The 27,476-nt window shown below is 40.6% G+C and overlaps 1 protein-coding gene across 6 annotated transcripts; it reads right to left on the reverse strand.

The window, feature by feature from the left end:
* RFWD3 (ring finger and WD repeat domain 3) lies at positions 1 to 27,119 on the reverse strand. Of its 6 annotated transcripts, none has more exons than XR_009151962.1 (13): positions 26,802 to 27,119; positions 26,195 to 26,394; positions 24,663 to 25,024; positions 22,650 to 22,741; positions 16,844 to 16,958; positions 14,706 to 14,937; positions 14,425 to 14,575; positions 13,162 to 13,338; positions 12,285 to 12,499; positions 11,279 to 11,496; positions 10,527 to 10,771; positions 1,944 to 1,991; positions 1 to 1,442 (listed from the first exon to the last, which is right to left on the reverse strand). XR_009151962.1 is itself a non-coding variant. In XM_058155621.1 (12 exons), exons 1-12 carry the CDS (start codon positions 27,038 to 27,040, stop codon positions 10,628 to 10,630), a joined length of 2,073 nt encoding a protein of 690 aa, XP_058011604.1. In that variant the 5' UTR covers positions 27,041 to 27,119; the 3' UTR covers positions 9,094 to 10,627. The 6 variants fall into 6 exon arrangements, 2 of the variants coding, with proteins under 2 accessions (XP_058011604.1, XP_058011603.1); XR_009151964.1 differs by having other exon boundaries at positions 1 to 1,474; XR_009151963.1 differs by having other exon boundaries at positions 1 to 1,991.
* Between the last annotated feature and the right edge of the window lie 357 nt (positions 27,120 to 27,476).

The raw sequence follows: 27,476 nt of genomic DNA on the forward strand, positions 1-27,476 counted from the left end.
TGCGTATTTTTTAGATTTATTCTGTTAGTGCTTTTAAGAGAAACAGAAACAAAACAAAATACAAAGATAAAAACACATACATTATTAAAGAAAAGGGGAAAATACATAGAAAGTGGGCTTTTGAAATGGAAAAAGAAAAAGAAAAAAATGTGTATCATTTTAGCTGTAAATAGTTACAACTCCATATATGGTTAGCTCCTGCAATTATTATTTGAGTACAACTTCATTTCTAGCACCTTTATATACCGTAACTGAATTTTTAACCAGCTGTTTTATACAAATGAGTCCCATATTTCAATTCATTTGTCCACACAAAGACAACATATATAGGCAATCTGCGCATAGGTGGCAAGGGCAACTACATAGTGACTTCCTTGATTTTCGTTATACAGGAATTAGTACGGCAATCAGATTAACACAAGACAGCACTATCCCAAAAACTAAACCAAATTCTTCCAAAAGAGCTCCATTTTACTAAGTGTTTGGAAGGCTGTCAGAAGCCTTTGGGCAAGGTTTTCCAACTTCACAACTGTAAGACGTGTTTGATATCTTCCACAATTTCCCTGGTTAGAGAATTATTGGGAGCTGAAGTTCACTTAATTTAAAGGTGTCAAAATTGGGAAATATTAACTTTTGAAAGTCTTCTTTATAAAACACAAATGTCACGACAGGACAACAGCTCATGTTCTCAGCAACCCCATTTCATGAGAGATGACCAACATCCATAATTGCATTGGCTGGGTCAATTAATAGTGGAGAAAGCTGAGATTTCTAAGACTTTCCCCCATTTCTGCAGAGGGATTAGGCCGAGTTTCCTCTGAGTTAAGCCTAAGTAAAGATTTAGAGTTTTCTGCTTTTCCTTAAAACATGCTTTCTTCAGTGTTGACTATTAATATTCAGCCCAGCAGAATTTCTGAAGCCCTGAGGCTGCAAAATTTGAGTCCAGTAGCATTTATATGTTCTCTTCTGTATGAATTCACTGAAAGAACACCGCACTGGAACCGGGCAGCCAATAAATTTAAATAAATAATAAATAATCATTCTTTCACATATCTCAGGCAACATTTTATGCACTTACACTGTTTCTCCTCTATATAAATTCTTCAATGCTTGGTAAGATTTGCATTCTAAGTACAGCTCTTTCCTCATTCCAGGGCTAATATGATTTCTTTACTCCGTAAATATTTGAGAAATGATGGTCTTTGTAGCAACACTAAAGGTCTTCTCAGCGTTTATATTATTTATAGAGCCGTTTTTCTCCCTACAGAGTAACTTAGTTGGATGCCTTTTCTTTATACATATCTTGCTTTTCTCTCTTCCATGTACATTTTGGTCTGGATTTTAAACAACTTCCATTTCTGCAACCCGATACTCAAAATTAATTTTTGCCTCTTGATACGTGGCTCTTTCAAATACACTTGTCTTGTCTCATCTGCTGGATGCTGCAATGAAAAGGGATCTGGCCTTAAGAGAGCTAGAGAAAACAAAACACAGATCTGGAAACAACCCAACTGTACTATTTGGAAAATGAGAGAGAATACCTAAGTGTCTCTTACCTTTGAGCATATCCAGTACAGGGCCAACAGAATCTGCTCTGAAAACTACATGATTATGGTTGGTTACAGTCAACCAGATGTTTACATTGGATTTGGCATTTTTATCTCTCTTTCGAGTCGAGTCTTCCCAAGGACCTGTTATTTGATGGGATCACCACAGGATGTAAGCTGTTCTGAGAAAAGCTGGTTTTTGCAATTGACTGATGGGGATTTTGTCAACACTGATGGTGTTCAAGCGGTGCTCCAGAGGTTTTAAGATTGCACACAAGTTACCCTTTAGTATTGGTACTATGTTTGCTTTCTTTTGCCACTGTCATCCTACCTCTATTTGCAGATTTAGTATTAACTGGAGGATCAGACAAATTATTTATTCGGGTTAAATCTCACCTTTTCTCCTGGAGCTCACAGGTCCCTCCATCTTCCCTCACACCAAGCCTACAAAGTAGGATGGACAAAGATGATCATAAATAGTTCAGTTAAAGGTGAAACACTCTTATCATCAGCATTGTTTGACCAAGGTAACAATGAATCCACTTATATTTTTATTGTATAATTCAATTGTATAATTGTATAAACTGTGGTGTAGAATCAAAATCACATGAAGTATTATAAAGCCTCAGCAAGACTACAGCTGGAATACTGCATCCAGTTTTGGTCACTTTACAAAAAAGATGGTGAAACTTTGGAAAAAGTGTAGAGAAGAGCAACTAAGATGATTAAAAGGCCTGGAGACTAAAACATATAGAATAGAATAGAATAGAATAGAATAGAATTTTATTGGCCAAGTGTGATTGGACACACAAGGAATTTGTCTTGGTGCATATGCTCTCAGTGTACATAAAAGAAAAGATACGTTCATCAAGGTACAACATTTACAACACAATTGATGATCAATATATCAATATAAATCATAAGGATTGCCAGCAACAAGTTATAGTCATACAGTCATAAGTGGAAAGAGATTGGTGATGGGAACTATGAAACGATTAACTGAGTTCTAGAGTTGCAAGAACTGGGGTCTAGAGAAAAGAAGGACTAGTGGGGACATGATAGCAGTATTCCAGTATTCCGGGGAGGCTGCCACAAAGAAGAGAGGGTCAACTTATTTTCCAAAGCAGAAGGCAGGACAAGAAACAATAGATGGAAACTAATCAAAGAGGCGAGCAACCTGGAATTAAGGAGTAACTTCCTAACAGTGAGGACAATTAATCAATGGAACAGCTTGCCTTCAGAAATCACTGGATATTTTTAAGAAGAGACTGGACAGTCACTTGTCTGAAATGATGTAGTTTCTCCTGCTTGAGCAAGGGGATGGATTAGAAGACCTCCAAAGTCCCTTACAGCTCTATTCTGATTAATCCTTACGCAGAGAAGACATGTTCTTATAATACTCTAATATGACTTGACATGAGACTATGATATGTGATCCTGAGTTCAACCATTTTAAAAAAAATTTGGATTATCTTCTAATTTATTTCTGGAGTTTAAGTAGGTCGGTTTGGCTGAGAAAATGTAACTGGTTCAAAACCAGCCCGGAAGTTTCTATGCACAAGAATGAACTTGAATCCGCATTAGTCCAACACCTTTTAGCACTATATACAATCCCATCTTGGAAAGTCAGCCTGCCCAGAACGGAAAGGGAAAATATGTTCTCTTCACAAATAACCCCAGGCAGGATTTGAAAATGTTCCCAGTTCCTGCATAATTGTAAAGAAACATTAAAATGGTGATGGAAAAACAAATACACAAGGCACCCTTGACATTTCTAGAAGCAAAGGAAAAAATCCCAGAACTGAGCTAAACCTTATTCCTGTTTTCCTTCATTATCATTGCTAGCTTAAGACAGGATCTATTGCAAAGAGGAAATGTCATGGCCTGGAAGCAGAAAGACAACGTAGCTTTCCAAATGCTGCTACATCTTTTCATGCATATGTAATGTTTGCTTTATGCAAATCCTATCCTATCAATATATTCCCAAACACTGAACTACAGGTAATCCTTGGCTTATGACCACAAAAATTTGTTGTTAAGCGAGACAGTTGCTAAGTGAGTTTAGTCCTATTGTATGATCTTTCTTGCCACAGTTAAGTGAATCACTGAAGTGGATAAGTTAAGCGAAACTGGCTTCTCCCATTGACCTTGCTTGTCAGAAGGTCGCAAAAGGGGATCATATGATCTCGGGAAAGTGCAACTTTCACAAATACATACCAGTATTGAATGTCTGAGTTTTGATCACATGACCATGTGGATGCTGCTACAGTCGTAAGTGTGAAAAGCAGCCATGTGGTGTTGAAACTCTGAACTGTCACTAAAAGAACTCTTGTAAGTTGAGGACTGTATACCTGTACTTTATAAAGGTAAAGCATTTATCCATCAACTCTCCACCCAAAGTGCAGTTTAAGCGTGAAAACTGAACAGCCCTCAAATTACCACAAATACATGTAGTCCTTGACTTACGACCACTATTGAACCTAAAATTTCTGTTGCTATGTGGGACATTTGTTGAGTTTGGCTGCATTTTACGACCTTTCTTGCCACAGTTGTTAAGTGAATCATTGCAATTGTTAAATTGTCTAAAATGGACAGCTAACATCAAAAACATCATCAAGAGGACAACAAAGAATGTTCTCTCTGCGCCAACTCAGAAAGCTCAAACTGCCCAAGGAGCTGCTGATTCAGTTCTACAGAGGAATTATTGAGTCTGTCATCTGCACCTCTATAACTGTCTGGTTTGGTTCTGCAACCCACAAGACAGACACAGACTTCAGAGGATAATTAGAACTGCAGAAAAAATAATGGCTACCAATTGAGGACCTGTATGCTGCATGAGTCAAAAAGGGGGCTGTGAAAATACTTACAGACCCCTCGCATCCTGGACATAAACGGTTTCAACTCCTACCCTCAAAGCGATGCTACAGAGCACTGCACACCAGAACAACTAGACACAAGAACAGTTTTTTCCTGAACGCCACCACTCTGCTAAACAAATAATTCCCTCAACACTGTCAAACTATTTACTAAATCTACACTACTATTAATCTTCTCATTGTTCCCATCACCCATCTCCTTCCACTTATGACTGTAACTTTTTTGCTTGTATCTTTATGATTTATACTGATATTGTTTCCTGATTGTTTATTTGTATCCTATGACTACCATTAAGGGTTGACTCATTAAGTGTTAAATTTGTACCCAATGACTATCATTAAGTGTTGTAAGTGTTGTACCTTGATGAAGGTATGTTTTCTTTTATGTACACTGAGGGCATATGCACCAAGACAAATTCCTTGTGTGTCCAATCACACTTGGTCAATAAAAAATTCTATTCTATTCTATTCTATTCTATTCTATTCTATTCTATTCTATTCTATTCTACTCTACTCTACTCTATATTCTAGTAACACGGTTGTTAAGTGAATCTGGGTTCCCCATTGACTTTGCTTGTCAGGTCAGAAAAGATGATCACATGACACTGGGATACTGCAACTGTCATAAATATGAGTCAGTTGCCAAGCATCTGAACTTGACCACATGACTGTGGGGTTGCTGTTAACGGTTGTAACTGTAAAAAATGGTCGTAAGTCACTTTTTTCAGTGATGTTGTAACTTTGAACTTTATTAAGTAAACTGCTGTTAAATTTAAGGACTACCTGCATAAGACATTGCACAGAGTCACACAACCTCCCCGAATCACATCCCAACTCCAGCCCACACTGCAAACAAGCATCAAAGAAATAAACAATAAGCAGATTTCAGTGTAACGAGAAATGGCTCATTATTACCAAAAGCTACGGTAGCACACACCCAATGTCAAGGTTCCAGAAAAACCTCTTCTGCATAAAAAAACCTCAGAAGCCATTGTTTTCCAGAGTTCTTTACTAGCATGAGGAAACTGGCACACGATGAGTGAAATTCCAAAACTGAATTTCCGGATTCTTTTCCCAGTTATACAAACCCCAAGAGTCCCACCCCCCTGACCCCTTTGATGGTCACATGGTCCCACGTTCTCCCAGTTCATTCGAGTATCTTCTTGCCACTCTTCCTGCAGATGTGAACACCATCCGACCTTGACCGCTTGAAGAATGTTACCATACCCCTCAGCCCCCCTTCTTCCCCTCAGGGGAAAAATGTGGCAGCATCTGGAACCCTAAAGTCTAGTATGGTTTCCAGGCCTGACACCCAAACTGTTCAAATTCTAAAGCAAACACTCCATTTAAAAGCCACCAATATACAAATATTTAAAATATAAAAGCACACATTCTCTTTCAACATTGCACCGTCAAACACAACTGGCTACAACGCAAACATTCAAACAATTATTCTCCAATTACATTGCAACACAAGCACATTGATCCTCAGAGGTGTATTAAACAAAAACAGTGGTAATGTAAACATAGTTCTTCCTCCAAAGTTAGGCCACCATGTAATTCCCGTAGCCACCGTCACCATGGGAGGAATAAGAGTTGTTGTTTTCTTAAGAAAGACACAGAAATTAAGGAAACTTTTCATGGAGCGATGGACATAGAAATAGAGAAGGCAAAGATCGGGGTGGGGGGAGTGATATACAGAAGAAACAATGCGAATTACATTGCAGAACTGTACACAAAACGTCCCCAAATTACTGATACAGATGAAGTTTCAGTCATAGAACTACTGTCAGACAATCTGGAAAGTTAGATGGGCATATTGCTAAATGAGAAATATTGCTAATAGCAAAGCTTCATATTCTGGTTGATATTACTAGCAGAACCATTTAAAATGTTACACAATGCAGCTAAAATAGTTCTTGTGGTTTGCAAGCAGACACGTAGTCCTCGACTTACAACAGTTCACTTAGTGACTGTTCAAAGTTACAATGGTGCTGAAAAAAGTGACTTAAAATGATTGTTTTTCACACTTACAACCGTTGCAACATCTGCAACATGTGATCAGAATTCAGACACTTGGCAACTGGCTCATATTATGATGGGGTGCAGTTTTGTGACCCTTTTGTGACCTTCTGACAAGCAAAGTCAATGGGGAACCCAGATTCACTTAACGATCACGTTACTAACAACTGTAATGTTTCACTTAACAACTGTGGCAAGAAAGGTCATAAAATCAGGCAAAGTTCATTTAACAACTGTCTTGCTTAGCAACAGAAATCTTGAGCTCAATTGTTGTCATAAGTCAAAGACTACCTGTATTTAGCATATCTGCACAAATGATGGAAATAGAAATTGGGATTAATATTGCTGAGAAAAGCAGTAACAAACTAAGATGGTGATTTCTGCGGAAAACTAGAAGGGAGAAAAACCTAAAAGATTTATTGTGGAAGGTGAAATAAGGGAATGTAAAAGCCAGCCTGCTGCTCAATATGATATCAAAATTATGCCACCCCAATGCAAGTAGAAAGCTGAAATAGTAACAGAGTTTATCTTTTTAAAATCAGAAACTGTAGCAAAAAGATGCTTACTTTGGGAAGCAAAACTATGACTTATCTGAACAAGTGCAGAGGCATCATCCTGACAACAAAGGGAGGAACTGTCAAGGTCATAGTTTCACCAGTAGTGACATGATTCTGAAATGCAGATCATCAGAATGAAAAAGAAAAATGAATATGTGCAGGAGAAAATTGCTGAGAATATCTTGGGCCACAAAAATATATCAAACTAGGTGAAATGAAACCAGACTGCTAAGAAATCTTGACCTTAGAAATCTTGAATGTATTTCAGGGGTGAAATCCAGCAGGTTCTGGAGAAGTGATAGATGAAATTTTGAGTACTTAAGAGAACCGGCAAATACCACCTCTGGCTGGCCCCAGTGGGGTAGGAATGGAGATTTTGCAGTATGCCATGAGCACCAAGCCATGCCCACAGAACTAGTAGTAAAAATTTGGATTTCACCACTGATGTATTTTTTTTTCCAAAAGACTTGCATATATGTCAATGTTATTAGTTGGCAAGCTATGTTTGCATTCTGTCCGTACTAGCTAATTTTCATGCAACAAACTGTTCAGAATAACTGGGTCAGTTGGCCAGCAGCCATGACTCTAGCCTTATCATATAAAGGTTCTTTTTAAAATCTCCTCCTCCCAAGATGGTGTTATTAGGGGCAGCAAAACTTGCAGGGCTTCTCTGGACCTGGATCACAAAGATCAGAGGGCACAGTTAAGTTTCACGTGGCACAGAAATTAGTGGAGTGATGGGGGACCTAGTTTAATATCAAGCAGCACAAAATGAGCAGGGAATACATGGGATTTGTGTTTCTGCTTGCCAGGTAAGAGTTTTGCCAGAGGAAAGAACAGTTGTTATAGAATGATGGTTGTTCTGTCTTCACTCTGCCCTTGGATAGAATATGGCTTCTGCCACACACATCCACATAAATATAAGCACACAAAAATGTGTATGATGCACACATACATATTTATATGGGGGAGGAAGCAGCCAGGATTGATTTCAAGAAGAATCAGTAACCCTAGGCTGGAAACGTCTGGTATTATTAAAAAAAAATCCATGTTGCTAATTTCTGATCATTTGAAATTCAAATTCATAATGTGCCTTTTTTTTTCCTTCTTTTGCGTGAGATCAGCCAGTTTACTTATTTATCGAGTTTATGGCTGCCCATCTCACAAAAGGTGACTGAGTTCCCTCCAGTGCCTTGTTGGCAAAGATGCCAATTTACACTGACTTAGGGAGAGAATTGTAAAATCTTCTCAGCTATGACTCATGAAAAATGAACACACAATGTAAGAATTGGGCAAGTGTTCGAAGGCAAAATACTGTATCCTCCAACAGTCCTGAGCTGGTATTAATGCCATCTTAACCCTATTCTGTAAATAGGATATACACTGCAGTAATCCAAGCACCGAATGAAGTTTACATCCTGCATGTATTAAAAATCAAATGATTTTTAACAGCTTCTTTTCTAAACTGTCAAAACATCTCATCTAAGAGAAGTACGGGAAGTCCTTGGCTTACAACCACAACTGACCCACTAATTTCTGTTGCTAAGTGAAACATTTGTTAAGTGAATGTTGTCCCATTTTACAACTTTTCTTGCCACAGTTATTTAAGTGAATCACTGCAGCTGTTAAGTTAGGAACACAGTTAAGTGAATCTGGCTTCCCCATTGACTTTGTTTGTCAGAAGGTGGCAGTGCCCCCCCCACCCCACCCACCCCCCGGGGACACTGCAACTCTCATAAATATGTATAAATCTGTTGAAAAGCATCTGAATTTGTATCAAATGATCCTGGGGATGCTGCAACTGTCATAAATGTGAAAAACGGTGATAAGTCACTTTTTTCAATGCAGTTGTAACTTTGGTCACTAAGCGAACTGTTGTAAATCAAGGACTATCTGTCTATTGAGAGACTAACACATCAATGCCATCAGTTACATCTACCTCCGCACTGTTATCAGATGGGCACTATCTGTAATAGCCTAAATTTCACTACTTATAACCCTTTTAAAAATAGGTGTTTCAAATGTTGAAATTGAAGATGTGCTCTAGACATTATCTATTGCATAGACAGGATACTCAAAATTCCTTATAAATAATGGATAAAGAAGTATCTTTATTATACAGAAACTTGTATTTTTAAACCAATTGCAATTCTGGCATATGTCATAAATTTACCTGTGTTTACATTATAGTGATCATGTACTTTAATATAAAGTGACTTGCTCACTGTTAAAAGCAGAATTGCTGTTTCTATATTCTTGAGATTCCCACAAGATAACAGTTTATTCCAACACGTTTCATTAAAAAAATTAACTATATTTTCACCTTGGTTAAGGTATAAACATTCACTTTTGAAAAGAGTTACCTTACAAGTTGCACCTTGCTTATTGTCAACAAAAAGTTAAGGAAATATTCCCAAAACCCATATATATTAATTTACCACATGGATGCACTCCTATCTGATATCAGGTACAAAAGGTATCGAAATCTTCAGCTCTTTTAAGATGCACACTCTCCTTCCCTTTCTTGGCACTTAAGCTTAACTTTACAGCTATTCGAATAGCCTAATAGCAAAGTGTTTTGCCCATGGAGAAAACCACTGATTTTAAATTTTGTTTCACACTTGCTACTTTAAAAAAAGTTACGTAACAGGACAATTGGACATACTTACAAGTCATAGTATTTCAGTTTAAGAATGTTGTTCTGAGGTTTGTACTGCCATGCACAGTGCAGGCAGTGCAAAAAGCTTCCATTTCTACAGCTGTCAGATTTTTTTTAAAAAAGGCTTTCAGATGAGTCTTGCAGTATATAGAGACTCTAGTAATTTGTAACCAGCAATCAAAACACAATGTCATTTTAATTCAAAGCAGAAAACAGATCACCGGTGTACTTAAGAAAAGCCAAGCAAAACCTTTTCCCCTGCAAACACTTAATCAAGTTCTGAAGTGGCTTCACTTTTCATTTTTGCAATGGTCTGGCTTTGGGAGATCGGCTGGAGGTCTCCTAAATCACCGTTTCAGTCCATTTAGGCTTGTTCATTAAGTCATTGCATCTCCCCAAACTGCATTCAAAATGCACGTTAGCAACCAGTGTCAGGCAGAATTTGCGATCACCCTTTTCCCCGTCTTCCCTCATGATCAGAAACATTTTGCTAGGATAGTTCACTGCAGAAAAGTGAATTTAAGTAGATCAAAAGAGAGAGCGAGAGAGATACAAACTGCTTTTTGCTTTGTACATGGCAGGCTAGTGATCTACTAGTACCCACATTATGAAGTTCTAGGTCACTGTAGAGCAGGGCTAATTAAGGTAATCTTAGCAAGCACCAATGATTAATTTCCGGAAACTATATCCAGAAAATGGCAGCCAAGTTTCTTCTTCACTTCCTCCCAGAATAATGCAACCAGAAGACAAGACCCATAACAAGATTTGTTGCATGACTGAAACAACTGTCTTCATTGAAAAAAATATACTGTAAATTGGGGAAAACAGGGACATAAGGTGAGCAGAGATGGAGCAAATAAATTACCCTGAGGTACAGATCTAAGGTGGTTCACGAATAATCCTGTCTTCAAGAGAGCCAAGATCCAATTAGCAGCAAAACGTCCGCTTGGAAGGCAAGGGAGACAGTCACTGCCACTTGTAAATTTTCACCATCTTCTCTGTCAAAGTAGCAAGAAAGCTGTTGCGATTCACCTCAAAAGGACAGACATCCAACACAGGAAGATCAGCAGGCAGTTTCTGAATCAGAGTTCCACTTCCTGCGTCCCAGAGCTTCAGGATGAAGAGAAAAAGGCCATAATTCGCCACATATCTTACTGGGCAAGACATGGTTCTGCAGACTACAATGTTTTACAGGAGTTGTTGACACTTCCTAATAAAGCTACCTTCCTTTCCTGTCCTCTGATAAATGGTTTTTAGATTTCAAACTAGAACTGTAAAGACCAAATAAAATAGAAACATTAGGGACTAGCCTCCCTCCCTTCTCATCTCTAATAATCAGTATTGTATGGAGTAATACTGGCTCTGTGTGCCTCACAGCTGAGTTCATCATTTTCCTCCCAGCCTCCTATTCCTGGGGAAATAAATACAGAGGACAGACAGCTCCGATCCCAGCTCAAGGTTCGGCTGCACAAGAGGCTCTCTAGTGGCCATTAGAGCTGCACCCTCACTCTATCACTCTATGGTTTTTGTGACTTAACAGTTGTGGAAGAAGAAAAACAATCAACACCTAACGCTACCAACAAAAGGCAAAGTTGTTAATCAAAATTAAGGCCATACCATGGCAGAGTTAGATGCTTCGTCCCCCGCACACACAAGGATGCTGCCGTCATCTTCGGGACTTTGAAAAATGGCATTTTTGGTTAAGAGTTTGCACGTTGGACCTGCAGTAAGAGTCTGAATGGGGTTGCACGAACAGACAATTTCATCATCTCGGTCTGTCAGCTGAATAGACGTCAACTCCATCACCACACACTGCAAACAGTTGTTGTTTCGGTCTGTTGAAGGGCAAAATTGAAAAAAGTGACAGTCAGAAAATATCAACACACAACACTGCAGAAGCATTGAAATGAGATCCCCGTTTGACAGATTTCCTTAAGAGGCTGCTTGTCTGCACACTGAGAACATTGTTTTACTCTACTCTAAATACCAAGGTAGAGCTTAATACCTATGACACGAATGGTGTTTGTAACCATTTCTGCAAGTTTGCTTGTAAAGCAGCATTCCAAACTGGGGCAAAAGAGAAAAGTCAGATTTTGCACAAAGATCCGTATGGTAGAGCTATAATTCCTAACATTTCCAGGCAGTGAGAAAGACATGTTGACAGAGGATTCCGGGACTGTGAAAGATGCTATGTTGGAAAAGGCGGAGATTGTGTCTGTGATCTTTGAGGTGGAAGCCATCGAGAGCTCAGGCTATGCCCATGACCCAGGCACATACATTAAATGAACCCTGAAATGATTCTCTCCTCCATCTTCAAATTTCTCTTAACTGACAAATAGGAGGAAGCCAGAATAGCGGCCAAAATGTACTACCAGCAGTGCCCTACAGTCCAACAGGAAGAGCCATCCAAAGTCCCCCTCCTATTTATAAGTAATGGAGCAGGCAGGAACTCAACATAAACAAGTACTGTCAAGAGGGAGGTTACACCATCTGGTAACAGGAAAGGAGAAAGGGAGGAGGAAAAACAGAATGCTTTCCTGGAGATGATTCTGTGTCCAGATTCTATGCATCCACTGGGCCAATCCTAACCCTGAGCAAAAAATATCCCCGGATGACAACTTACTGGGCCTGAATGTTGCAAGGCAATGCCGTGTGCTGGCTTCTGTCTGAAGGTCAATGCAACCTCCGGGTTCAAGGAGGAGATCATGAGGTTGGTAGGAATTGCTAGACTTCTGCTCCCAGAAACAGGCTCCTTCCAGCGTTCCAGACACCAGTCCACCATATGGCAGTGAAGCCGAAGCCATTCGAGGAAGGTAAGATAAAGACACCACAGGACACCTGATGTGGTCAAAGAGAGCAGCAAAATCAGTATCACCAGGTCATTCTCTCTGGTTCCCTACTCATCCTAAAATGAGAATCTTTATAGGGATGTTTAAAAATGATTTCAAAGAGGGTTGAAAATTAGAAACCATCTGACTTAATTGCAAGTGTTGCCAAGACTGAAATCCCCTGCTTCAGATTAAGCCTTACTAAACATCATAAGAGATAAAAGGAGTAACCTGATTCACGTCACTCATAACTGCTCAGAAGACTCATTAATGCAGCAAGATTATTATAGACTCATTAATACAAGCAAGATAAATGCCCTTCCCAACTTTATCCCCACTGTATTCTTTCCAATTCCCCACCATGAAAAAGCCAATACCTGCAGCAACTTAAGGAGTGGAAATGCCTCTATGGCAAGATTACTTCTGACATTAGCTAGTCTGACCCCCTTTGCTCTCACCAGTTTGGAGATTTATCTGGATCACAGAAAGTTTATATTCTGTATCCAAGTCTTCCAAACAATTCTTTGTCAAGAAACATACGTTCCTAGCCTACAGCATGAAGGGTTTTTCAAATAATAACACAGCCTTAGAAATGAACTTATTACGGAGATATTTTAAAATCTTCCATGGTGTCAGTGTTTGGAAAGCAATGTTATCTTATGAAAGCCATACCTGGTCTTCTGTGGAGCCAGTTCCTGGACATGGGAGTTTGTGTCCCGCAGATCATAGACCAAGATAGACCCGTTAGCCAAACCAGCATAGACGTAGTTGGTGTCGTCGAGACACCAGCAGCAGCACCAGATGGGGCGGTTAGCATTATAGGTCTGTACAACAGTGTTTGTGGCTAAGCTGAGAGAAAAGGAGAGAAGAGCATCTCAGCATCTGCTACCTGTGCCTCTTCCCATTACCATTCAACCGTAATAATGGCTACCATCCAGGGAGGAAATCATTTCCCGAAACAAAGACCATAGACCAGTTTCCTAAGCCATGCAGGGAATTTTTTTTTTACTACCAATAGAATCATGGGGCTGGAGGGGACCCTGAAGGTCTTCTAATCTAACACCCTGCCCAAGGTAAGAGTCCTTATACTATCCCGGAGAAATGGCTGCCCAATTTTTTCTTTAAAATCTCCGGTGTTAGAGCCCCCACAACTTCTGAAGGCAAGCTCTTCCACTGATTCATTGTCCTCACTGCCTTATTTCCAGCTTGGATCTCTCTCTGACAAGCTTCCACCTGTTGCTGCTTTTTCTGCCTTCAGATGCCATGAATAAATTGACATCCCTCTTTTCCCTGCGACAGCCTTCAACTATTAAAAGACAGCAATCAGGTCTACCCTAAGCCTTCTCTTCATTAAGCTAAGCAAGCCTAGTTCATCAGACGATCTAGCCTCCAGAACTTTATCATCTCTGTTGCTCTTCTCTGCATAGTATCAACATATCAACATCTTTTTTTATATCATGGTAACCAAAACTGGATGCAGTATCCCAAGAGTGGCCTCACTAGTGCAGTATAAAGTGTTACTATCACTTCACGCAATTTTGAAACTATGAGCCGTGGTGGCGCAGTGGTTAGAATGCCATGTTGCAAGCTACTTCTGCTGACTGCCGACTGCTAGCAGTTTGGCAGTTCGAGTCTCACTGGCTCAAGATTGATTCAGCTTTCCATCCTTCCAAGGTGGGCAAAATGAGGACCCAGATTGTCGGGGCCAATAGGTTGACTCTGTAAATCGCTGTAAAATACTGTGAAGCGGTATATAAGTTTAAGCGCCCTTGCTACTGCTATCCCTCCTTTGGTGCCACCTAGGATTCCATTGGCTTTTTTGGCAACTGCAGCACACTGCTGGCTCATACCTAAGCTGGGACACCTAGATACAGCCTATGCATTTGGTTTTTCTTCCCTAAATTCAGGACCTTACTTTGTACTGTGGGTACTCACCTTGTAAGCCTGAGCGTATGGTCCAAAGAAGCAGATAAGAGCAAGCCATCTGCCCGGTTGCTGAAGGCCAGGCCCCGGATCTGCTTGCTGTGGATGGGCACATACTGACTGCTCTTCAGGTTGACAGCACTCATCATCTTAATTCCATAACCTCAAAAGACACGGAAAAGGCCACTTAGCAGACACAGTCTCCTCCCTTTCCGAAGATCCCTCATTTGATCGAGGTAACTATCATGCATCCCAACCTCTCTTTCTAGCCTTTGGTTTGATTACTGACTCACCAGGAAGGAGAGTACTTTGCGGAGAGGGCTGCGAGACCACGAGGCAGCTCAGGGGGTCACAGTAAGCCATCACCCGGCAGTTGCCCATCTGAGAGACCAGAAAGGCTCTCTCAAAATGGTACTTGTGCTGACCCTGGCTGGAGGAGAGGCAGCCGGGAAAGCAAGAGCGAGCACTGCTGGACTGCTGAGAGGAGGAGCTAGCTTTGTGCCGGGCTAGCAAAGCCTTCAGTTCCTGCAGAAGGAAAGGCAGAAGGGAGTATTAAATCAAGCCCAGAGAGCTGGCTGCATTCTGGGAGTTGAAGTCCACACATCTTAGTTGGCAAGGTTGGGAAACACTGTTCTACATAAAAGGTATGATTAGCATAGGAGGGCTAGTCCTCCAGGTATTTTCAAGAACATTTCTCAGAAATCCCACAGACTAAGTTTGTGGAAATCGCAGTCCAACCAAGTTTAACCAGGGCTTCAAAGCACTGAAATTAACATATCTTCCAAGTTTAGGAAAGACAGATGTGTAGCCTAAGAAAACATCAGAAGATTAAGGTTTAGAGTGAATGGACTGAAACAGATCATGTTTAAAGGAACCAATCCCCTCCAGTCCAAATCCAAAAAAACTAATATTACATAACTCCCTTTCCCAACTAAACAATATTTTGTCTAAATTTTAATTCTGAAAGAACAAGAAATAAAACACCACCATTCATTCCTCTGCCTTCTCCTCAAAACCTCAACTAAGATGAAGGATCCCCAAGCTGTCTGCATAGCTGCACATTTGTGAACTTTTAGATGGATCACTTTTTCCTACTTCAACTTTTGTGGCCTCAAAAAAGTTACAAATTACCAATGTAAAACATAGACTTTTTTCCCATAAATAAATTCCAGATAAATAAAGGGCCATATATTTTATACATCTGATATATTTTAATGATCAGCTTAAAGGATGGAGGTTTTTGTGCTTGAGCAGGAAAACCTAAACAAAGGAGACCAATTTTGTTAAGTTGTAGATGAACATTCTTCATGGACTAATTATTTTAGGCCAGTAGTTATAAATTTTAATTTATAATGGGCTCAACTAATGCAACTTTTTATTTCCCTGTACTATTTCAGAACTTATTTCAAAATTCAGATGCCATTGATTATCCAAGTAGCAAAATCAGACTAACTGCCATCCTCTCCAAACTCCTAGAGCCTTGCTATTCCATTCTCACAAACGGATCAAACAATATTGATCCATGCCAAGCGATTCTTTCTCTCCATTTCGATACTTTGCTCCAGCTTATCAATTCACTAGCCCCTGCCTTCCCTCTTCCATTCATTTGTTCTAAAACTCAATTCACTTATACTTTCTCTTGTGAGGCAAGCATTTATCTGGAATGCCGCTGACTTTCCCCTAAGAAGCTTGTCAAGGTTCACTATGGTTAGACTGCCAGGCTAGAAATCAGGAGATTGTGAGTTCTAGTCCCGCCTTAGGCATGAAAGCTGGCTGGACGACTTTGGCCCAGTCAATCTCTCTCAGTCCAATTCTTCTAAAAGGTGATTTTAGTGGGGAAAATAGGAAGAGGAACAAGAGGTAGGTAGGTAGATAGATAGGAAGCTAGTTAGTTAGACACGCCCCAAGAAACATCTCTGGGGATAACTGTGCTTCTTGGCAACCATGCTGGGGATTTCATAAGAATCTCTCCCGCAAATGCTTTTTTTCCCCGAAGAGCATGTGAGAAAGACATGGACTACAGATAGTCCTCAACTTATAAGTCTATTTAATCACAGTTCAAAGTTACAATGGCACTGAAAAAAGTGACTCATTACCGTTTTTTATACTTACAACTGTTGCAGCACTCCCATGGTCACATGATTCAAATTCAGCTGCATGGCAACTGGTTCAAATTTATGATAGTTGCAGTGTCCTGGGGTCACATGATCCCCTTTTGTGACCTTTTAACAACCAAAGTCAATGGGGAAGCCAGATTCACTTAACAAGTGGGTTACTAATTTATCAACTGCAATGATTAACTTAACAACTGCGGAAAGAAAGGTCCTAAAATGGGGCAAAACTCACTTAACAACAAAAACTTTGGGGTTCAGTTGTGGTTGTAAGTCGAGGACTACCTGTACAATTGTCCTGCATGAATGACTGCATTTACCTGTACTTGCTGCTTCAGTTTGCTGCACTCCTCCGTCATGACCTGCAGCTGAAGGCGACTCTGGGCTGATTCCAGTTCTGCTTTCCTTCGCAAGACTTGTTCCTTTTCTAAAGAGCTGTGACAAAAAAGGGACAGATCTGGTTAGAATTTTGGATGGGAAATCACCAAGAATTCCCAGACTGTAGACTGGACTGAAAAACTGAGAAAATATCACAGAAGGAGTCTGTGACAGATTATTTTCCTATGGATTCCAAGGAAGCTACTTTGGTCTAATGATGAAGGTGCTGGCCTAGAGACCAGGAGACAGTGAGTTCTAGTCCGGCCTTACTCGTGTTTCCTGAAAATAAGACTGGCTCTTATAGTAATGTTTGCTTCAAAAGACACATTAGGGCTTATTTTTAGGTAATGTCTTATTTTCAGGGAAATATGGTACTAAATGTGTCTGTCTGGCTGACGATTTTAACTTGGGTTTATTTTTGGGGTAGGGTCTTATTTTTGGGGAAACATGGTAGACAAGAGAGCTGGCTGGGTGACTTTCTGCAAGTCATTTTCTCCCAGCCCAATCAACCTCATAAGGCGGTTGTTGTGGGGTAAATTAGAGGATGAATATAAGGTATGCAGGCCATCTTGAGTTATTTTTAAAAATAAAGATGGGATACAGATTAATAAGAAATAAATAAAAGCTACAAGGACTATCCACTAAGTCACCAAGGGCCGGAATAGCTCAGGCTGTTAAGCCTGTTATTAGAACACAGTAGCCTGCAATTACTGCAGGTTCAAGCCCGGCCCAAGGTTGACTCAGCCTTCCATCCTTTATAAGGTAGGTAAAATGAGGACCCAGATTGTTGGGGGGGGGCAATAAGTTGACTTTGTAAAATATATATATATATACAAATAGAATGAAACTATTGCCTTATACACTGTAAGCCGCCCTGAGTCTTCAGAGAAGGGTGGGATATAAATGTAAAAAAACAAACAAAAAAAACCCAAACCTGACCCAAGGAACTCCAAAATCCTCACTGTGTGTTCCAATATTTACAGTACAGTATGAGTCTGGCAGCAGAGCTAATTTTTTAAAAAAATGCACTGGAAGTTGTTTTGGGCTTAAAAGCAGGGTAAAAGTGCTTCATATAAACTTTAATATCAAAAAGTTACAGAACATTTCTGCAGACAGACATCTGAATCTTATACATATAATAGCTGATCAAACAAAGACTGGGGAAGATTAATCTGAGCTGTGATGTTAGAATACTGGAAATGTCTACAATTTCACAGTGACCTAGTTTTTGTGGAAGTTAAATAAAGGTAACCAAGTTACAAAGTTTATAAAACTGACCAGAAAAAAAACTCCCTTAACTTTTATATTCTTCATGTCATCTGTACCCAACTATTTGCTAACTTATGATTAAGCAACCATTGGCTTTCCAGAATAAGGCAGAGTTGCAGAAGCAGAATCGTTTCCACAGAAATATCGTTGCTGTTACCAAGGGGAAGAATTACTCCTCCTGACCTGGGGTAATTTCAATACTTATCAAACAACCCCACTTCTTTATATGTCAGTTAATACAGAAAAAACCTTTGTCAATGCAGCTGCAACTGCCATAGAAAATGCTTGGCCTCAATCTTTCTCAGTGCAGCACTCACAGTGAAAGATTTAATGCTAATTACAGTCTTTACATACTGCCAATGCACCCACTTAATCATTAGTAAACTTTGATTGAAATCATTTTCTGAGTCTGGATAGCAGGTTGCTTTCATGCTTTGCTGCCCGATCTAGACTCAGATTAATCAGGCACCAAAAAAAAAATCACTATGGGTTTGTTTGATCTCCTAGACATAACTTGCAATAGTGTGAATAATTTCTTTTATTTGCTATATTTATACAGGTAGTCCTCAACTTATTATCACAGTTGAGCCCTAAATTTCTGTTGTTAAGTGAAACATTTGGTGAGTGAGTTTTGCCCCATTTTATAACCTTTCTTGCCACAGTTGTTAAGTGAATCACCGCAAGTGTTAAATTAGTAACACAGCTGTAAAGTGAATCTGGCTTCACCATTGGCCCTACTTGTCAGAAGGTCACAAAAGGGGATCACATGATCCCAGGACAGTGCAATGGTCATAAATATGAGTCATTTGCAAAGTGTTCGAATTTTGATCATGGGAATGCTGCAATGGTCATAAGTGTGAAAAATGGTCATAAGTCACATTATTTAGTGCCATTGTAACTTTCAACAGTCACTAAACTAACTATTGTAAATCAAGTACAAGACTCTTTTAGTTCCTATATGCATACATTGTATTTATTTGTAAAATTTATAGGCCACTCATTGTACTTCGAGATAACTCTGGGTGGCTTAAAATCATAAAAAATAAAAACTATATAAATTAAAAACATCAATAAGTTAATACAAATCCAGAACACCACAGCCCAATTAAAAGATGGGAGGGTGGAAGCAGGAGGGGGGAGAATCTGTTGTTAATCAATCCACCACCTCCACTATGAAGGGGCCTCAAGTGTCTTTAGGTCAGGAGGGTTGGGGATGACCACACACGGGGCGGGGGAAGGGTGGGGTAGATGTTCTCCAGGGTAGATGCAACAGAAGAGAAGGCCCTTCTTCTGGATCCCACCAGCCGGAATAATAAGGCTCATCGGGCCTGCAGCATATTTCCTCTACCAGTGCAGGTAGGGTGAGCTGATCCCAGTGGGATGAGACGGTCCCTCAAGTAGCCTGAACCCATGCCATGAAAGGCTTGAAAGGTGATTACCAACACCTTGAACTGCACCCAGAAGCAAATTAGCAGCCAATGCAGATCACAGACCAATGGTGTTAGATGGGCCATTCTTCAGGCCTCAAGAACTGCCTGCGCCACCACATTCTGCACCAGCTGTAACTTCTGAATGCTCTTCAAGGGTAGCCCCATGTACAGCACATTACAGTAGTTCAGCCATGAGATGACTGAGGCCTGAATGACGGGACTCCTGGTCCAGAAAAGGCCATAACTGGTACAGAACCCAAAGTTGCACAAAGGCTCTCCTAGCTGCAACTGCCATCTGCTCTTTGAGTAGGAGGTGCAAGTCCAGAAGAACCCCCAAGTTGTAGACTGGATCTGTCTGAGGAATTGCAAGCCCACCAGAATTAAAGATGGCAAAGGCTCAGATCGCGGGGCCTCAGGCATCCAAAGCCATTCAGTCTTGCCAGAGTTCAGTCGAAGCCTGTTGATCCCCATCCAGGCCCCTAAAGCCTCATGGAAACACACCACGGGCCATGGTGGCTCAGGCTGTAAGATAGCCTGTTATTATGATAATTAAAAATATGAATATACAATAAAAAGAAGAGTTAGAAAGAACTACAGGTTTTGAAATCGTTAAAAAGGTTAAATATTTAGGAATATATATTACAGCTTCAAATGTTAAATTATACAAAAATAATTATGAGGTATTGTGGCAGAAGTTATGGAAAGAAATGGAGAGTTGGAAGAAGTTACAACTATCCCTGTTGGGAAGAATAGCGGCTATAAAAATGAATGTTTTGCCCAGGTTTCTATTTTTGTTTCAAATGATACCGGTGCTTAAGAATGACACCAAATTACAGGAATGGCAAAAGGGGGTTAATAACTTTGTATGGATGGGCAAAAAGCCAATAAAATTAAAAATAATGCAGGATATAAGGGAAAGGGGGGGTCTTAAAATGCCTAATTTAAAATTGTATTATGGAGCAGTTGTTTTATCATTAATTACTGATTGGATTAATTTGACTGAGGAAAGAGTTTTGAATATAGAAGGTTATGGTTTGTTATATGGGTGGCATGCTTATTTATTATATGATAAGAAAGTAGATAAAATATTTAAAAATAATATAATTAGAAATGCATTATTGAGGGTCTGGAGGAAATATCAATATAAATTAGATGGAAAGATTCCAATATGGGCAATCCCGAGACACATGATAGAAAATATAAATATATATCAAAAGATGGAGGTAGTTACCTATAAAGAACTTCTTTGTATGGAAAAGGGGGAATTACAATTAAAATCCAGAGAAAAGATGGGGGAAGAAGGGAAAAATTATACATGGTTCCAATATGGACAATTACAAGCTAGATGGAAATTAGATCAAAAAATAGGTGTTAAGCAAACTGAGGATAATTTGTTAAAACAAATGAGAGATCAAGGCCAACAGCATATTAAGAGGTTGTATAGTGTATTAGAAATAGACTCAGAGACTGAACTGGTTAAGGATTGTATGATTAAGTGGGCACAAAATTTTCAGCAACCGATAATGTTGGAAACTTGGGAAAGAATTTGGGTGAGGAATGTTAAATTTACACAAGCGCAAAATATGAGAGAAATTTTTTATAAGATGTTTTATAGATGGCATTTAGACCCCAAAAAGTTGTCATGTATGTATCCTAATGTACAGGCTAAATGTTGGAGTTGCGATTGTGAAGATGCCACTTATTACCATATATGGTGGACTTGTAAAAAAGTTAAAGCATTTTGGATTAAAGTATGGTGGATCATGCAGAATATTTTGAAAAGAAGATTAAGTTTACTCCGCAGTTCTTTTACTAGGAATAATTATGGACTGTACAGTTATAGAGACTAAATTGATTTTGAACTTAATAACAGCCGCAAGACTTTTGATTGCTCAATATTGGAAGAAAGAAGAATTACCTACAATTGAAGAATGGACACTTAAAGTATCAAATCTGGCAGAAATGGCAAAAATCTCTGCTTATTTGAAAGACTATACACAAGAAAAATATATTTTAGAATGGAAAATGTGGATTGATTATATTCAAAATAAGTATCAGATAAAAAAATATCGAATAGCATATGAGTAAATTTAGGAAATATTTTGTATTAGATATATTTCTGAAGGAGAGGGGAATTGAGAGTGTGATTAAGTGTGGAGAGACTAGAGATTATAATTTAGGAATTATTTTAGATTATGATTGTTAGTTTTGATACCCTGCATTTTGTTCTGGGAAGTCGGGGTGGGGGGCGGGGGGTATGGGGGAGGGGAATTGGGGCTAGAAGCTAGAGGCTAGAGATGGAGTGATGGTGAATGTACAGGGATTAATGAAGATGTATAAATATAATTAATGTAGGGTCGGGTCTGCCCAGTTACCATTTTAGAACGGTGGGGAGGGAGAAAAGAGAGAGTAGGAGGTAGGAAAGAGGAGAAGAGGAAGGAAGAGGGGTAGAAGAGGGAGAAGGAGTGGAGGGTGGAGGGAGGAGAGGATGTAGATAAGAGAAGGAGAGGAAGGTTTGGAAAGAAGGCAGAAGAAGGTAGAAGAGGGAAGAGAGTTAAAAAGGGGGGTGGTGACTGGGCAAGCCCGACTAATTGTATATAATTGTACATTGGATGAATTATTTGTTATGATTGTAAAAATAAAACTTTTTTATAAAAAAAAAAAAAGATAGCCTGTTATTAAAACACAGCTGCCTGCAATTACTGCAGGCTCGAATCCCACCAGGCCCAAGGTTGACTCAGCCTTCCATCCTTTATAAGGTAGGTAAAATGAGGACCCAGATTGTTGGGGGGGGGGCAATAAGTTGACTTTGTAAATATACAAATAGAATGAGACTATTGCCTTACACACTGTAAACCGCCCTGAGTCTTCGGAGAAGGGCGGGATATAAATGTAAATAATTTTTTAAAAAAGAGCACATTCTGAGGAAAGCTGGGCTGATCTATTCTGTGCACAACACATTTCAATAAAAAATATTTTGGCCTGATCCTCGACCATAAATGTACATGTAATTTCATGTAGGAAAATGAAGGCGATCCAGCATCAATACCTTTTCATGTTTTCCTGTTCAGTGGTGTCCAGTGCTTTCAGAGTACGGGCATAAAGGACAACAATATCTGTACGTTTGGCTTTCTTATTGCACTAAAACAAAACACACAAATGAAAGTGAGTCACTTTCTGGCAAATAATCTTTTGCTCAGCTGTGGTGGTTTGGAGTAAGAACACAGACTCAATTTGTATGTTTAAATTATCATCAGGTTATCACTCTTGTATTTTTCCTTACATTCCTATATGTCCTCTCTATTGCTCATATGACATCCTTCAGAATGGAGCTTTTGCTATTGTGCCAACTCTACTTATTAGTGACTAACTGGTCCCAAAATTCAGGCCTTGAGAGGAGGACTTGAGGATATAGCTGCTATCCCTCCTTATCACTTCCTGCCCTAAATACAGGGCCAGCTTCTCAGAATTAGAAATAACAATTACAATCCTGGCTCAACAAACACACCAAATACAGCAGGGATAGTCCACCTTTTTATACCTACCACCCACTTTTGCATCTCTGTTAGTAGTAACATTTTCTAACCACCCACCGGTTCCACAGTAATGCACCATGTATCGTCGTCTGCGCATGCCTCTCATGCATTGTGGAATGGGGGGGGCCCCCCCCCCGCCGGCTACCAGTTCTGCTTGCCTGTTACAGCTGGGTGGTGTGGGGGGAGATGCACGAGCTAATCTGGGACGAGGCTTTTGTTTGCAGTTGCACTAAAACACCATTTAGTTTCACTTACGTAACGTGAACTAAACTTATGCGCAGCTGATACAAATAGTTTATTTTCAGAAATTTAAATTGTAACGGGGAATTTTATGAAAACCTAATGAAAATATTTTTAAATAATGCTATGAAAATTTTTTAAAAAGTCAGTTAAATTAAAAAAAAGGGAAGTGCTTCAGTATTGGACAAAAACCACCATAAAAGCTGGAATGCCCACTAGTGGGCAGTAGGGAGCAGGTTGACTACCACTGAAATACAGTGTGTTTTTAGGAAAATTGCCTGAAATGTTTTCATATCATGAGGGATAACCTGTGCTTGTGGTTACTTTCTTTCCTTATCAAATGTAAAGAATTTTTTTTCTTTATTAGGGCTCTTCTGCTAGTGACTGTGCACTTTTCAAGTACTTTGGTAGATTTACCATGTAAGAATCTTGTTTCTTACTTGTCTAAATGCAAGAGACCAGGGACTCCTTGTAATCTGTTTAAATCTTCTTTGGTAACTAATTTTTATCACAAGTCTCCACTGCCAACAGTCCACGTGCAATGTGTACCGTCTGCTGCAATTTGCAAAGAATAATTCTTCTGAATGATAATGACACCTTTTTCCATTAGAATCATAAGCTCTGCAAAGTTCTGTTAAATAACTGAACAGAGAACTAGTTTCTTCCTTGAAGTTCTGGCATCCCTCAGTGGATACAGGTAGTCCTTGACTTACGACCACAATTGAGCCCAAAATTTCTGTTAACATTTGTTAAGTGAGTTTTGCCCCATTTTATGACCTTTCTTGCCACAATTGTTAAGTGAATTACTGCAGTTCATAAGTTAGTAACCCAGTAAGTGAAATGGGCTTCCCCATTTACCTTGCTTGTCAAAAGGCTGCAAAAGGTGATCACATGATCTTGGGACACAGCTATAGTCGTAAGTATAAATCAGTTGCCAAGCATCTGAATTTTGATCTCATAATCATGGGGATGCTACAAAGTTTGTGAAAAAATTGTGATAAGTCGCTTTTTTAGTGCCATTGTAACTTTGAACAGTCACTAAATGAACTATTGTAAGTCAAGGACTACCGGTGCTTAAATGTACCATGAAAAAAATAGCTGAAAAGGTCACCTGCAACCAAATTATTGTAATACAAATGTATTAGTAACTCAACTAAGATTAAAATTGTTGTTTCACTTGTGACAAGTCACTCCCTGCAACCACTCTGCTTAACCAATTCCTTTGGTTAAGTGAGTTAAGTGAATTCCTTTGGTTAAATGAGTCTTTCTTGCTAAAAGTCTTTTACCTGGGGGCATTTGCCAACTTGACCCTTCAGCCACCTCTCAATGCAGCTGTAGCCAAAGAGATGCCCGCAGCGCAGTGCAGCAAGACGATGCTGCCCAGCATTCGTCCACTCTTCAAAACAGATGGCACAGGTATCCCCACTGTCCTCTTCCAAAGGAACCAGAGATGCCGCCTGATTGCTTTTCTTTAATGGAGTTGTCTGGAAAAAAGAAAATACGGAAGGTAGCTCAGGAAAATAAGGATCCAGGTATTCAACTTCACCTTCTCTCACCTTCTTTGGTTGGGAAGCAGTGACTCTAGAATCAGGATGCTCTATCTCATTAGAATTATCTCCAGGAGGCTCCATTGGATTTGAGACAATTACTAAGAGGAAAAACAAAGGAATACTTCACATAAGGAAAACAAAACCAGTCTATATGAAAGTGCAGTGGTCCCAATAAGCCATTTCAATTTTAAAGAAGAGACAAAAAAGAATAACTTGTTATTTTCATATAATTACAAACCACACACACAAAAAAACAACTCATAAGCATGTAGAGTTCAAGACAGACTTAATCAGACTAGTTTAGAAAATTATATACAAATATACAAATAAATTAGTAACCAATCATTACTGCACAGTAAAGGCAATGCCGGGCACAATATTTGCACAAGCCTTTTCGTCTTAGCTCAGCCAATTTCTTAGAATTGTTAGGATACAAAACATGATCCATCCTATGCAACAGGAGATGCAAAGCAACAGGGAGATCTACTGGGTTTGATCAAAACAGTCAAGATGGCATCCACAACAGACCAATCAAAGTTCCACCTGTTTTTAAGGTGTAATGGGAGCAGAGCTTCAATTGTAGCCACCTCGTCCTGCTGACACCCTCAATAGACTGAAGTTCATGAAAATATCACACAAACAGACTGCGCAGACTGCACTGGCTACCTGTGGCCTTCCGGGTGCGCTTCAAGGTTTTGGTGACAATCTTTAAAGCGCTCCATGGCATAGGGCCGGGTTACTTACGGGACCGCCTGCTGCTACCGAATACCTCTCACCGACCCATCCGCTCTCACAGAGAGGGACTCCTCAGGGTGCCGTCGGCTAGGCAGTGCCGTCGGGCGACGCCCAAGGGAAGGGCCTTCTCTGTGGGGGCTCCCACCCTCTGGAACGAACTCCCCCCCAGGACTTCGTCAACTTCCGGACCTCCGAACCTTTCGTCGCGAGCTCAAAACACACCTATTTATTTGCGCAGGGCTGGGTTAGTTTTTTAAATTTATTGGTTTTAATGGGGTTTTTAGTATTTATATTGTTTTAATAATTTGGCTATTGAATAAATTTTTTATGTGTTATTTTAAATTGTATTTATATGTTTGCTTTTAATTGCCTGTGAACCGCCCTGAGTCCCTAGGGAGATAGGGCGGTATATAAATCTGAAAAATAAATAAATAAATAAATAAATAAACAGATTGCTCTGATCAAAGATGGACATCATGTCCTAAGTCATTTACATACATTTCAATTTTCAAAACTGTGGAAACAATGCGAACCTTCCAAGCCAATTAGAGGTATTTCCTCTAAGTTTCTTGCTGGTTCCTCTTCGTCCTCCGTGGGGCTGTTGCTGCTGCTCTCGGAATCACTTACAACCACCGTTTCATCTGAGCTGCCGTCATTGTGGATTACTAGAAGGGACGGTTCTGTCGGTTGGGGCCTACTGACCTGGAAATAACTGTCCAGTGACGCTGTGGATCTATTCAACACAAGGTAAACCTGTATTAGTGTGGTATCTGAGACATGCATTTCCTTGATCTCCGTGGCTGAGCCGTGCGGACTCCAACTCCCAGAATTCCCAGCCAGCCTGGAGGCTGCTCTGACAGGCCTGGACTCCAACTCCCAGAATTCCACGCATCTTAAAATTGCTGAGATGGAGAAACAAGGCGATGGAAGTATCAGGAACATCCCAAAACCGAACTGCAGAACCCCACCCCCGCCCCGAAAACAGCCACGGAGCGTCCCCGGGGCTGGGCCCGCCGCTTCCTCCGGGCAGCGTCTCCGTAGACCCGGCTAGCCCGCCGAGGATCTGAGGGGCGGGGAAGGACGAAGGAAGGCGGTCGCCAGGCTGCGGGCAGGCAACGCGCGGGGACCGTGACCGCTCACCTGGCCCGGGCTGCCCGTTGGGAGGACGACGATGCAGGTGCTGCCCGAGGGGCGCCAGCCAGGTTCCTCCGGGGGCGACGCGGCCTCCGCGCCTCCGCCACCAGAGCGTCCCGTGAGGAGCGGGCAACCGCCGGACGGCGCCCCGAGGCTTCCTCGCGATCGGCCGCGGCGGGCGGCTCCCGCTCGTCGGCCTCGGCTACGGGCGGCAGGTCCACTTCCATGGGCTCCTCGGCCGCCATCGGCCTCCCTCTGAGGGGCCAGGCGACGCGCGCGCCGGCCAGGCGCTCAATCTCCCCGCCTCCTACCCACAGGGCCCCCATTGGCCGCCCGGGAGGCGCGCGAAAGCAGATTTTGATTTCTATTGGACGGGGTCCTGAACACCGAGGCGCTCATTGGGTATCTCTGACTGCCACTCTTCCGGGAGCGGAGCAGGGAGGTGGCGGGAGAGGAAAGGAAGCTTGGAAGATGCGCGTGCGCGTTTTTAGGGCGGCCGCTGTTTGTTTTTTTAAAGCGGGTTTTTCAGCCCGTTGCGTTTGCGGGTGGGGCGGATGCCGGTTCCGTTGGGCATGAAACACACCACTAGAACGAAAAAAAAATGGAAAGTGGAAAACGGGATCTACAGGAGGGAAAAACATTGGGGGGAAATGCAAAAATGTTTCAAACAGCAACATTGAA

Source organism: Ahaetulla prasina, chromosome 12 (genome assembly GCF_028640845.1).
Source record: "Ahaetulla prasina isolate Xishuangbanna chromosome 12, ASM2864084v1, whole genome shotgun sequence".
Taxonomy (NCBI): domain Eukaryota; kingdom Metazoa; phylum Chordata; class Lepidosauria; order Squamata; family Colubridae; genus Ahaetulla; species Ahaetulla prasina.

Excerpts from the sequence above, each read along its gene's own strand:
- RFWD3 (XM_058155620.1), bottom strand. The coding sequence starts at position 27,040 with ATGGCGGCCGAGGAGCCCATGGAAGTGGACCTGCCGCCCGTAGCCGAG. Across the intron at positions 22,742-24,662 it reads AAGTTGGCAAATGCCCCCAG|TGCAATAAGAAAGCCAAACG; the intron begins GTAAAAGACTTT and ends GTTTTGTTTTAG. Across the intron at positions 10,772-11,278 it reads AAGCATCTAACTCTGCCATG|CTCTGGGACGCAGGAAGTGG; the intron begins GTATGGCCTTAA and ends TTCATCCTGAAG.